This window comes from Antedon bifida, chromosome 1, assembly GCF_963402885.1.
Source record: "Antedon bifida chromosome 1, ecAntBifi1.1, whole genome shotgun sequence".
Classification (NCBI taxonomy): domain Eukaryota; kingdom Metazoa; phylum Echinodermata; class Crinoidea; order Comatulida; family Antedonidae; genus Antedon; species Antedon bifida.
Window position 1 is genome coordinate 17,152,987 of NC_136226.1, and position 13,964 is coordinate 17,166,950.

At 32.6% G+C, this 13,964-nt stretch overlaps 2 protein-coding genes across 8 annotated transcripts in view; one reads left to right on the forward strand and one right to left on the reverse strand.

Annotated features, from left to right (window-relative positions):
- Positions 1-100: 100 nt before the first annotated feature.
- LOC144845087 (shiftless antiviral inhibitor of ribosomal frameshifting protein-like) lies at positions 101-10,334 on the forward strand. Its single transcript, XM_078702234.1, has 7 exons — positions 101-232; positions 1,044-1,109; positions 1,801-1,956; positions 7,152-7,315; positions 8,328-8,475; positions 9,260-9,283; positions 9,995-10,334. The coding sequence occupies exons 1-7, from the start codon at positions 212-214 to the stop codon at positions 10,214-10,216; spliced, it is 801 nt and encodes a 266-aa protein (XP_078558360.1). The 5' UTR covers positions 101-211; the 3' UTR covers positions 10,217-10,334.
- An 869-nt stretch (positions 10,335-11,203) lies between these two features.
- The window catches only part of LOC144844312 (uncharacterized), a 191,578-nt gene continuing 188,817 nt past the window's right edge, over positions 11,204-13,964 (reverse strand). For all 7 annotated transcript variants that reach the window (XM_078701185.1, XM_078701169.1, XM_078701176.1 and 4 more), the window contains one exon: positions 11,204-13,948. In XM_078701185.1, coding sequence (XP_078557311.1) covers positions 13,706-13,948 — 243 coding nt within the window. In that variant the 3' untranslated portion in view covers positions 11,204-13,705. The remainder of the gene's footprint in view (positions 13,949-13,964) is intronic.

The following is a 13,964-nucleotide window of genomic DNA, read 5'->3' on the forward strand; positions in this document are numbered from 1 at the left end:
TTTCCATAGAATCGTATATCGTAGCAACTTAGTGTCAACGACGCGCGTGTACATTCTAGATCTGGAGTGTTTTGATGATTCTTTTGTTATTGTTCTTTGTCACTTTCACTATTTTTAATTCTATAAAATAAGACGTGTACATTTTGTTTCTCTTTTCAAATTTAGTCTTACTTTTTTATATTCAATTACCTTACATTTTTAAAATCCAATCATGCCACAAGAAATTGAAAAGGTAAGAATAATAATATGTTTGTATATGCGCGCTGCTTTTGAATGTAATTGTTAAATACCTAAATATGCCATGCGTTGCTGCTAGGCCTATTGATTGGTGGTATGTCAGCCGGGAGACCGGGTCTTAAGTTAAGGCTCATTTACACTAAATATGATGATAACGATCGACGATAATAATAATTATAAGCATGCATTTTTTTTAAACATAAAGCAAAAGAAATTAGGCCCAGAGCCTATAAAGGTTTTCGTTCTAGGCCTAGAACTAGCCTAGCCTAGGCTAGTAGGCCTAGGCTAGACCTAGCTAGGCAGGATAATCATTTATGCCGTCTTTTTTGATAAAAATAATATTTTTAAAATTCCAATCAAATGACATGATAAATAAAAACAATAAAATCGTTGTATTGTCACGATATTGCTCTTACTAGGATAATCATGACGTCATTTGATTGGACGTGTGAAAATATCATTTTTCAAAGGAAGCATAGGCCTAGGCCTAGTATCTAGGCCTAGGCCTAGATGGTTATTCTATAGTTCTAAAATGAAAAGTTTTATATTATTTCGTTTGTTTTATGTATGGAAAATGCATAAGCCTAGGCCTATTTGTATATTTATCGTCGATCGTTATCGTCGATCGTTATCGTCCTAGTGTAAATGGGCCTTTATATTGGTCTAGGCCTAATGGCAATTGGTGGCGACTGCCACTTTACGCAGAGGACTATATCTAGGCCTATAGGCATAGTCTAGAGGCTAAGGCCTCTATATAAGTAGGTTAGGCAATGCTTTTCTAATTAATTGTAAATTTACAATTTCAGAGTTTTTACGTTAGCAGTGAAAATTTTAAATTTCATGGAGACGAAATCTCCGAACAGAGAGATAAGGTAAGAAAGGCAATTACACTTTCACTTTTTATTTGTTTCACAAGCTACCGACAAAGTAGCTGAGTATATAAAAACAAGCACGAATGAGGAGTAGTACTTTTTAAATCGCATTTTTTACTCAATAGTGCCAGATGGAGGAGGAGAAGATGAGTGAGTCCTAGACTCGGGTACCCCAAGTAAAAAAGCACACACACGTACATTGATTTAATAGTTTTATAAATTTACATCTGGGTCACGATTCATGACTTTCAATTAGGAGGAGCGATGAACAAAAATGCATAATGACAAACGCTACTTATAGGCTTTTACGTTTTTGTTGGATATGCCATTTTAATGTCACATAGGCCTAGCCTATGCCTAGTTATTCGCTTTGTCCAAAAATGGGATCGAAAAAAAATTATTTACTTAAAAAAGAATGTAATTTAAAGCAAATAAACAGTCGAATTGACTGGAAGTCATATGGGTTTTTGTTGAATTTAATGGTTTATTTGGTCTTTTTTTAAGTGAAAAGTTTTTTTTTGTTTTCTATACAGAAGTGATTAACTTTATTTACTAAAACTTCAAAATGGCATAGGCTATTTTTTTTCATGTTTTTGTCGGACAATACATGAAAGATCCTAATGTAAATAAAAAAGTTGCTTGAAATGTTTGCTAGGCCTACTTTACATAGTTCTGTTATTCATTCATTTAGGTGAAATCTGTCTGCTGTGCTATAATGCAGGAACAGTTGAATCTTCTACACATGGAATTTACAATTGCCAGCAATGGCACAATTCACTTCCTCGTAAGAGGAGAAAAACAGCGCGTAGAAGTAACAGTGGGTATGCTTCAAAGACGTCTGACCGGTGTAAGTCTTTTTCTTCTTTTTTTCCTATCAATTCAGAATTTATAGGTCTACTTCCATTAAAACCTAAACGCCAAGGAAAGAAAGTTGAGGATAAAATTGATCAAAGTCAATGACAAACATTCTTACGTCCGTATTCTTAAACCTGACTTTAGTAGTAGAGTTCGAACTTCGACTTCAAAAATTGCTAATTCGAGCTATTACTTCAAATGTGATTCATAAAAGAAGAATTGAGTTTGCAGTTCGACTTCAATGAAGTCGGGCTTTTAGGTGACAAAGGTTAATTATAAATTGCCTCTCACGGGCTAAATAATCAGTTTGTTGGCGAAAATTCTTACGCCCGTATTCTTAAACCGGACCTTAGTAGTAGTTCGAACTTCGACTTTAAAAAGTGCTAATTTGAGCTATTATTTCAAATACGATTCATAAAAGAAGAAGTTTGTAGTTCGATTTTAATGAAGTCGGGCTTTTAGGTGACAAATGTTAATTATATATTGCCTCTCACGGGCTAAATATATGATGGGGTCTGAAGAGTAAACACGTACCGGTGAGAGCTCCGCTTAAAATTTCTGCTCCAACACTGATTACTGTACCGGGATCACATTGCATGCAACGTAAGTCTCACCCTATATTGTATACTTTATCTCCAAAGAAAAAATAAACCAAAATTAAGGATGAGCGCTTCTAAGTCTAATACCAGGAAAGCAAAAAATGAGACTGAGAAAGCCGGGGAAAAAGCTCAAGCGTAACAACACTCATTGAATCCCCCGCCGCTACATCATCAACCACTGAAATTAAAGCCCTACGAAGCGAACTTAAAGATATGAAATTAATACTAAAATTGATACGGGAATAGCGACTATTCAAACAACTCAACAACTATTATTGAGCAGGATGACTAAATTGGAGGAGAAACAAATAGAGTTGGATAGATCGCTTGAATATTACACTACGACAATAAATGAAAATGAGTCTAAAGTAGGTGATCTTGCTACACAAATGGTAAATATAGAGACTGAACTAAATGTTAAACAGAAAACAATAAGTAATTTGGAGGCTGAGGTACTAAGGATGGAGAGGCACTTGAGAAGTTACAACTTAAGATTTGGTGGTATACAGGAGGACGAAAACGAAAATACGCTAAATAAACTACAAGATATGTTAAGTAAACATTTAAAAATTGACGACATACAAATTGAAAATGCGCATCGGACCGGTAAACAAACGAGGAATGCTGAAAAGCCCAGGCACATAATAGCCAAATTTATTTACAGGCCACAGCGGTATGCTGTTCTAAAGAAGACAAAGGCACTAAAGAATTCGGCATTTTACGCACTGGAAGACTTGCCGCCAGCTGACGTCAGGGAGAAACGTAAATACGCAGACGTGATGGAAAATGCTTTCAAGTCCGGTAAACATCCAGTTTTTCGCAACGGTGTTTTATACATAGATGGAAGACCGTACCGTGGTCATCATACCTGAATCAGTACCCAACGCAGTTCTAAGAAGCTACCGGAGCAGAATATAAACTGTAGGCTCATGTATTGGTTTATAATTAATGTACCCAAACGTAACATGAATGAAAAACCAATACTGTACCTAGTATGTGAGACATAACTCGCGGAGATCAGTAAACTGTTACTTTTTTCCCAATATTTTACTGTTATTCTTTTTTCTTTTTATTTATTTTTGAAAAAATAATTAAGTTTTTTTTAATTAGATGTCTTTTGTATTACAAACAAATAATGAAGAAGAAAACAACATTATAACTATACCAAATTACTTTGAAAACAAATATTTAAGTGTTGATGATTTCAAAGCTAAATATTGTTCAGATGATGTATCAAAGAATTGTTCAATATTTTCGTTAAACTGTAGAAGTATAGTAAGAAAATTTGATAAATTATCTAATTATCTTTCACGATTTGACTATGAATTTTCTACGATCGGTCTGACTGAGACATGGCTCTCTAGTAAACACTTTACTGGTCTGTATCAATTAAATAACTATACAGCAATATATAATAATAGGGACACAGGTGGTGGTAGCGTTGTTTTATATATAAAGTAAAATTTGTCTTATCGATTAAGAAGTGACCTATCGCAGCTTCTGCATGCTGCCGAGAGTATCATTATTGAACTTGATACAGACAATAAGACAGTTATTTGTGGAGTTATTTATAGACCACCAAAGTCCGATGTTTCTAACTTTAACGCTCAAATGAGTGAACTCATGAACAAATGCAATAGCGAAAAGAAACAAACTTATCTCATGGGCGACTACAATGTTTACCTAAATATGTACAACTCTGTAGGTAATGTCCAATGTCCAATGTCGACTTTATGATCTCAGAATCATTTATACTCCTAGTAAATAAACCGACGCGCATTACTGAGGAAACGTCAACAATAATAGACAACATTTATACAAACTCTCCAAACACTCATGACATTGAAACTAATATTTTGTTTAGTGATATATCTGATCATTGTCCAGTAATAAGCATTGATAAATCACAAAAATATACGGAAAGTAAAACAAGCACATATGTTTTTAAGCGTAACTTTTCGACTGAACAAAATCAACTATTTCGAAATGAGTTACAAAATCAACAGTCGGATAATGTCTTAAATTGCTCTGATGCAAATGTATCATATAATCGATTATCAAATACAATTACAACACTAATTGATAGATGTTTCCCGTTAAAAAAGGTTAGGTTGAAAACCGATAGAATAAGGTCACCCTGAATGACTGATGGTATAGAACGGTCTCTAAATACTAAAGAGAAATTATATATCAAATATAAAAAGAATCCTTCTAGTGTTAATAAATCAAAATATAAAAAATACAAAACAAACTAACAACAATCATTAGACAAAGAAAAATAAGTTATTATAAAGAGGACTTCGAAAAACGAAAAAATGACATGAAAAAAACATGGAGTGCTATAAATGCTATTCTGGGAAGAAATAAAAAATCGAAAATCCCAGCAAAAGTGACATATCGTTCTGAAACATTTGAAACTCCCACTGATAAAGCGGAAGTTATGAATTCTTATTTTAATAGTATTGGTGAAGAAATGACAGAAAAGGCAAATGAAAATTACCCACATGTAAATCCAATAGACTACATGAATAATCATAGCATACAAAACTCCATGTTCTTTACTCCGTTAACAGAGTATGACGTCAAAACATACCTATCGGACCTGAACACAAGCAAGTCACCAGGCCATGATGATATCGGGGCAAAATACATAAATAAAAATGCTGATATATTAACTAAACCTGTTACGTATTTAGTCAATCTATCACTCAGCACAGGAGTCTTTCCAAATAAACTCAAATTGGCAAAAACTATACTGGTATATAAGAGTGGCGCTAGAGACGATATACGAAATTATAGGCCTATATCCATACTATCTTGTATGTCAAAGGTGTATGAACGAATTGTTCATGAACAAACATTATCATTCCTAAATAAGTACAAAATCCCTAACGACAGACAATACGGTTTTAGAAAAGGGCACTCAACAAACCACGCCCTCTTGCAGATAATTGAGAAAATATCAATGGCAATTGACAATAAGCAGTTTGTTTATGGCGTCTTTCTCGACCTATCTAAGGCCTTTGATTCGATAGACCACAACATACCTACTTACTAAAAAATTACCCTATTTTGGGATCAGAGGTATTGTACATAAATGGTTCTGCAGTTATCTAAGCGAAAGAGAACAATTCGTAACTATTGACGGAATAAATTCCGACAAAAAGTTGATAAAATACGGTGTCCCTCAAGGATCAATCTTGGGTCCGTTATTATTCCTAATGTTTGTAAATGATATGCCATCAGTGTGTACCAGTACACAACTAATAATGTTTGCCGATGACACAAGTGTTTTCTTACAACACAACAATGTAAACGAAGCTATTGATATTATGAATAATGAATTAAGAAAATAAAATTTGTGGATTAAGGCAAACAAACTTACCATAAATACTAAAAAGACCAAATTTATGGTTTTTAGTGGTAGAAATAGTACTATTGATACATCTCATGTAAACATTTTTATTGATCAAGACGTTATTGAAAGAGTTTATCAAACAACATTTTTAGGAGTCATACTTGATGAAAAAATAAATTTCTTACAGCATATTAATGTAATAACTAGTAAAATTTCTGCCATTATTGGAGCTATGAATCTCTTAAAAACCATACTACCATATGAAATATTGCTCATTATTTATAAATCCCTTATCCTTCCCGTCATTACATATGGCATTACTGTGTGGGGTACTGGTAGCATAAATAATTTAAATAGAATTCACGTTTTACAAAAAAAGGCCCTCCGAATAATATGTAAAGTCCACTACCTACATCCATCTTCTCCATTATTCATTAAAACTAATACCTTAAACATATTCGATCTATATGAAAAAATTGTAGCAAATTTAATGTTCCTCTACAAAAATTGAAAATTACCAGAGTCATTTGATGTGTCAAGAAGAAAACTGTCTTATTGGCAGAGAAAAAAAGTAATCATCATTATGTATTATTATTGTTATTATTTACAATGCTATTAATTATATGTATATATAAGTTAGTATAGTTTCATATTTATTATCTTGCAGTACTATAAAAAAAAACTGTTTTTAGTAAATTTCGATTCTTTCATGCATACTATTAAAATAATTTGTTTTATATTTTTAAAGGGTGCCACAGTTGTAAAGCTTTGCTTGTTCGTGGTTGCCCTATTCCTTTTCATATTATTGCATTTGTTTTAAAATTGTTAAGTAAAAAAATTGTGATTTGGAATAAAGTGAAGGAAATTCAAATAATCAGTTTGTTAGCAAGATTTAAAATGTATTGATCGATTGTGTTGATATTTTAGGAGTAGAGAAAACGACGCCAACAACAACCCAGTTCAGTGGTGTTTTTTAAAGTTCTGCGTAACGGTAGACCTTACCTGTCCATCTCGTTGGTTTTGATTGAGTTGAGCTTTTATTCAGCTGCTATATTGAGTACTGAATGTAATATGTGAGATTTTGTCAACGTTTTTTACTGCTTTTTGTATTATGTCTCAGAGAGCAACATAATTAGTTGTCTATGTATAAGTTGATGATGATTTGCAACACCGATGTTGATTTTATTACGTTTATGGTCACTAGTTTTAATAACGTTGTATTTTAAGCAGGACCGGAATCCGTGTCCAACAGAATGTCCAGAAGGTGTAGCAACCCTCACTCTCGACAACTTGAAGACACATAACAAACAACTGGAGGAACACCGGGAGTTTGGATGCAGGCCATGTGATCGAGTTTACTGGAGACACGTATTTGCGTATAAACCTGTATCTAGGTAATTAGTAGTAGATTCTAAACTGGCAACATTCTAGTTTGCTTACTGTAAAGCGTCTTCACAACTGCTTCGATCCGGCTCCGATGCGGCTCCGGTCCGGCTACGGTCCGGCTACGGTCCGGCTCCGGCCCGGCTCTGGAAAATAAAATTGCATCTCAAAAGCTGGGTTCATATTCACCATATCATACTTCGACTGATAACGATAAAGCCAGTCATTTTATGTGAACCTAAAATTATTATCAAATTAATGATCAGTTCAATCACCTCAAATCACAATAACAAAACACCGCATTAGCATAGTAGATCACGATATTATATCTATTTGAACAGTTCAACTTTATCGTGCTAAACTGAAATGATAATAGATAGGCCTAGAGCAGGTGTGAAAAACTTTAAAGCCTAATTACATTGAAACGGAAGCGTTTTACATCAATCAATAAAAACACACATTAAAAAAATATAAACTATAACTGCAGTAGGGAAAAGATGAAAACCATCCAATCTTTCACAGGAGATGACAATTCAATTTAAAAAATCAGTCGAAGCGAAAGAAATGGTGACAATTGAAAACCAAAACTCAGAAAATAACCTTAAAAGCCAAAGCGCAAACTGGTGAAGATTTCAATCACAATAAAATTACTAATTTGACGAAACTTTCAGTTATAAAACTTCAAAATTTCACTAATAGGCTATTTTAATTGAAAAAGTTTATAACACGCTCATCACTATTGCAAAAGAACAAATTTGTGAAGATCACAATAAAATTACTATTTTTACGAAACTTCAAACTGTCACCATTTTTGGTGGAAAATACATTTTATAACACGCTAATTTTTTTTAAAAGAAAGTATCATATATAGTTGAAAAAGAAGAAAATAACCACAAATAGCTAGAGATATATTGCAAAAGCGCAAAGTGTAAAGATTTAAATCACAGTAAATTAATATATTTACGAAACTTAAAAATTTATAGAAAAAGTATCCAATATGTATATTTATTTATCATTAAACAGGTGTCCGAACTGTAAAGTTCGCTACAATGCAATTCCCAAAGAGCTTGAATACGGATGGTGTGAGTACAATTGCAGCAAGTGCGGGAATCAGTTCACCAGTCGGGGTCAAGCAGGAATGCCCGTAGCATGCTACACGTGCAAAAATACGGTAAGATAGTCTTCGCAGATATAGTATATAGCCAAATCAATCTTCCTCTCATTGATAATGTTTTTATAATAGAATCTTCTAAAAGAGGTTGTCAATAAATGGAATGTTTTTGCTGTGTAGTGAGATTTAAAGTGCCTATTGAAATACTGTATTCGTTTTGCTCCTTTTTCTTTACCAATATAAAATCTTCATCTTCTAAAATTTCAGTACCATTCATAATTTCAGAAAATTACCAAATCTTTCAATTAATTTAGTTACCCTTTACAGGTCATATTTCTTAACCCGCTAAAATCAGCTATAGGCCTAGTGTACCGTAGTAAAAGACACAACCGGAATCCAATGACACCGTACAAACAGTTCTAATTGTATAATATCTTGTTAAACCCTAAGCGTTGGTTTGTACCTTAGCAAATAGGTACATATTTAGGCCTACCAATTTAAAATCTTTATCTTCTACAATGTCAGTAGAAAGGAAGTAGTTTAAAGAGGCTACTGAAATATCGTTTGTACCTTAACACTAGGTATACATCTTAACGAATTTAAAATCTTCATCTTCTAAAATTCGGTACCGGAAGTCTATATAGGAACCGTTTTCAGGTGATCCGTTAACTCGCTAAAACAGGTACAGTGTAGTAAAAATCAGAATTCAATTACACCGTCCAAAAAGGTCTAATTATGAGTAATATCTTGCTAAAAGAGTGTTGATAACTAAAGTTGTAATGACGATTTTGTGTTCATCAATATTTTTTTTTTACAATAGTGTTTCTTTTTTTATTTGTTTCAGTATAACGATCCGGACGATTTTGAGGTAATTAACACGTTTAACCTTAATTCTTAACGCCATCCGATTTAGTCAATAATGCTTTGTAACGTATTTCTCTTGTGGCAACCATTTTTTGTTTGTTTTTAATACCTTGATTCTTTAGAGTTTATTTATTCAGTAAGCAAGCGTTTAAAATAATTACAACACCATTGACAAACAGTGATTTCACAAAGGAACATGAACGCTTTGATTACCAAGAGTGGCAAGAAAAGTCTTGAAAAATTGCACACAATAAAAATGAAAACAAATTCTTAAAAATGAACAATACAAGTCTAAGTGCAGGTACATTTATGACTTCAAAAACCACCTAGCTAGAAACCTACCTATAAATTATATCTTTAATATGTGAAGAAAAGTACTTGATTGTAGTTTCAGCTGTCTGCATTAACATGATGTGCCTACACAATTACTTACTTACTTAATGTCATCCCACGACGACTTAATTCTTAGTGGGTGCCATGATAATTTGTTTCCACACATCTCTATCAAGCATGCTCTTCCTCAGTTCACCCAGGTCTAGTTTGGTATCTTTCAACAGAATGTCGAGCCAAGTCAGTTGAGGTCTTCCGACTTTCCTTTCCTACACAATTATATTCGCTAAAAAATCTAAATTAGGCCAATTAGTCCAGTTAGCAATGGAAGAATTCTCTTTACAGCTCATACACACTCTCTTACCTGCCATTTTCTGTTTTCCAGGTGTATCCATCGCGTATTGGACCCAAGAACTTGAACCGTTCTTCCAGGACGCCTCGTCAATACACACACGCCTGTATTGAATGCAACAACGGCAGCATTCGACCATGTCCAGGTTTTGTCAAAGTAATAGTTGCAAGCACACCACATGTAAGCACGGGGTCCACGTGCTCTACATTCCTTACACAAGCCACTGATTCCACGTACTTTAATATGCTAGATTAAAGCCATTCGGTTCGATTGTTATGAAGAATGGCACGTAAATAGTTATTTTTTATGTTTTAAATCTGGTACAGAACTGAAGACCAACGATTCTGCAGAAAAAAATGAGAAATCGACAAGAAGTTCGTTTAAAATGTATACATGACAATAACGGACATATTTTTTATTCGTTGATCATTTTTTATTTTCAACTTGCTATTAAACATGAGACATTTCTATTGTATTATACAAAATGGTAAAACTAAACATTTTAGTGCAATAAATATCACTACAACTTCACAATAACATTCTTTGTAGTTTCGAATAATGTTTCAGTTACGTAATCGCATTTGTTTTGTAGACTTATCGACCAATTGTTTTACCATAACTTTCATGCGAATAGCCTATGGTAACTTTCCTTGACGGTAAGACGGTTAAAGATCCACTCTTTCCCGCTTGCTACCGATATAGTTTCACTACCAAACTCGGCTAAACTTACTGATTTAAACACGTGCTTTTTGCTTTACACGATTTGCTAAACTCACCAATCCAAAAAAAAGTTTAGTGTGATTGGGTATATGTTTTTTTTTTTTATTCATATGCGAATAGTTACAAAAAGAAAACCAATTTGCTGGGAAGAAATGTTGCTGGCGAATTTTAAGTCAAAACACTATATGAAATACACAAAGAAATAAACAATAAAGTTCCGCCCTTCGGTAATTCGGTGGAAAAAAACATATGCGCACTAATTAGGCCTACTTTTAAAGATAACTTGGCTAATTAACATTAGATGCACCTGATGAATCAATTTGGGTTTTGTGTCTGTAAAGTCGCGATGTGTACGTCCGGAACTGACACAAGACAGTCTAGTAGAACTATAATATTGTTGACAAATTGTATTTTAAAGTAGACGTTGAATTGATTTCAATATACTTTTTTTCTAATTTCGAATGGAAGGGCTAGCGAGTATTAAACTGCAAACAATACAAAACAAACGTATCTATATTTTTACAAGCTTTATTAAATAACGCAATGTAATATCAAGAAGTACTGATTTGTAGAATACAAATGCTAAAGTACTAATTTTCTAAATAAAGTATTGATAAACAATTATATATTTATACACACTAAAACATCTAAAAAGATATATACGCTATAGAAACTATAACACTAAAAAATACATAGCTATACATTAATAACAAATTATACTTTCATAGCAGAAAAATAATTCTATGTAATATTTTTGAAATATACACTAAATTACAAGTATTAATAATGACAATAGCAATAAAAATAATTATTCATATCAAAATGATAGAATTTTTGTTTTAGTGTAGCTTGGAAATAATTACTGTTTACGTAATCTTACTTGTTCCCTCTATAAAATTTCTATATCTAGAAAGAATAAACAAAATATGTTGCAGTTGAAGACAGTGAAAATGACGTCATTCTCGAATTTCATCAACACCGTCATCATCTAAGTAGTTATTTCATTCAAATTTCAGGAAAATAAGCTCTACATTTGTACAGTTAAATTAAGACGCCATTTCTTTTGTCTACTCATGTTAAACAATAATAAATTGCACTGATGTGTTAAGATGCTGAAGATAATAAAACAGCACTACAATGAAGAAACAAAACGTAACAATTTACATACTACGAACTGTAGTCTAGGATTTCAAAGCTAAAAAACACAAACTGAACGTTGTAAAACTTTTATGGAATATGAAACGCACTTTCCTTTCACCCAAACTATGAAAAATACTTTTTAAAACAGTGTTGATATTTACAATATTAATTTTCTATTTTTCTAAAGAAAATATCATTATTCAATCTGAGAGCACCAATTTTCTAATATATGGCATTTTTAATTCCACATAAAACAAATGGCAATCATACGAGCTGGAAGACTCAAACATAAGGAATAAAATGCTTTTATAAACTCAGCTACCAAAACATATAGAACACCTTCAATTGCAATAAGCAAACATTAAAGTCAAAATAAAAAGAACAAGACAAAAAAATATTAACATTCATTTGCATATATTTAAATCACTAGTTTTTTGCAATGCAAATTAACTGCAAATTTGAATGTTTCTTTGGTAGTGTTCTTATTGACTTTTGCAATTTCTGATAGCAGCAAATGTTGTTGTTTTATTTTTCAATTTGTACATTAATTGCAACTAATGGGACATTCTGAACCAACCCTTCATAACCATTTTAAAATTTACAATTGTCTCTTTCCATAATTAAACGATATAGAAATTCACATTACACTGGTTTGTTACTTAAAGGTGTTAGTTACAAATTATTTATATAATAGAAAATCAATTATGTTATTATGTCACTTGTACTAGAAACATTAAGAAACAACTAACAAATAAGAATAATTATAGTATATCAAAAATTACTGTAAAGGCACAGTCTGGAATCTAATTAAATTTACTGCATAAGAAAACTTTTAATTGTATCTATTAAGGCCACCTGGCTAGCCAAAACTAATTAAGGCCACCTTAAGCCAAGTTAAAAATAATTAGGGCTACTCAGCCAATTTTTTTCTTCTCACAAATATTTTATTCGAGAACATATGTACAGCCTTTACATTATTAATGCTCATATTCTAAAATTCATAGGCATTTAAATGATGTAAGTTTAACCAATTACTGCACATTTAATGTTGATGTAGTTTTTCGATGTTAAGTATTTCTCCTTTAAGTATGAATACATCCTCCCCTGTATAAAGCTCTGTTCACACAAAGTATGGTTGCCAGTCAATTATCTACATATGCTTGGTGTGAACACACTTTAAAACCAGCAATAAACAATAGCATTAAGACCAGCTTAATAAGACAAACACTACAAAGTCCAGTTAACATGTTGTAATAAAACTTAATGAAAATTATCCCAAGCTATATAAAAACTCTGATAATCAGTGTTAAAAAAGACATTACATTTTGTAAAATAATAAATTAAATTGAAAATACAACAAAAATATGTAGACCAAATATTGTTGGCAATTCTTGAAGTACGCTACTGGAAGCAAAGCCAATGGAAGTTCTGATTGTTGCAAAGCTATTCATTTACTTGATTTGCCTGATTTCTAATTATGCAGCTTGTAGAATATTCAAGTGTTCACCCTTTCACGTGAGCTTAAGAGGAAAGCATGTTGTTTACCAAAGGGTTCACACAGTTTTCCAACTGTTTTTGCAATTCGTTCTGCTGTCTTTCCAACCTTATCAGTAATTCTCTTAACATGAGGTTTTTCTTCAATAATTCAGTGTACTTTTATAACTACAGTTTGATTGTGTCTGTCATTTAGCACCACCAATACTTATCAATGCCAAGACTACTGAAGAAGCTTACTCCACAGTGAAGTCATCAACTCAATATCAATTCTATCTCTCTTGCACATTTTAAAATGTTTTTCCTTTTATTTTTAAAGTTTTTCCTCTCACACTAGATAAATACACTGTTAATGCCCCTTTTTGTGTTTTTGTTATCAGAATGTTATCTTCAAAACAATCCTACATTCTTCTTCAAGTTCTTTTGTTTCCAGGCAGGCAATTGTGAAAACTCGTCTTTCGGCATCTTTAAAATCTCCTCAAACTCTTCATCGGACAAATATACTTCTAACTTGAGTGGATCAACACCTTCTGGTAGAGGGCGTTCTTTCAGCTCAGCGAGTGTGTACCTTGACTTGGTTAACTTTTCTAGAACATCTTTTACAAGAACGGCTTTGTCTCCAGATCTTCCCTCCTGTAAAGATAAAAAA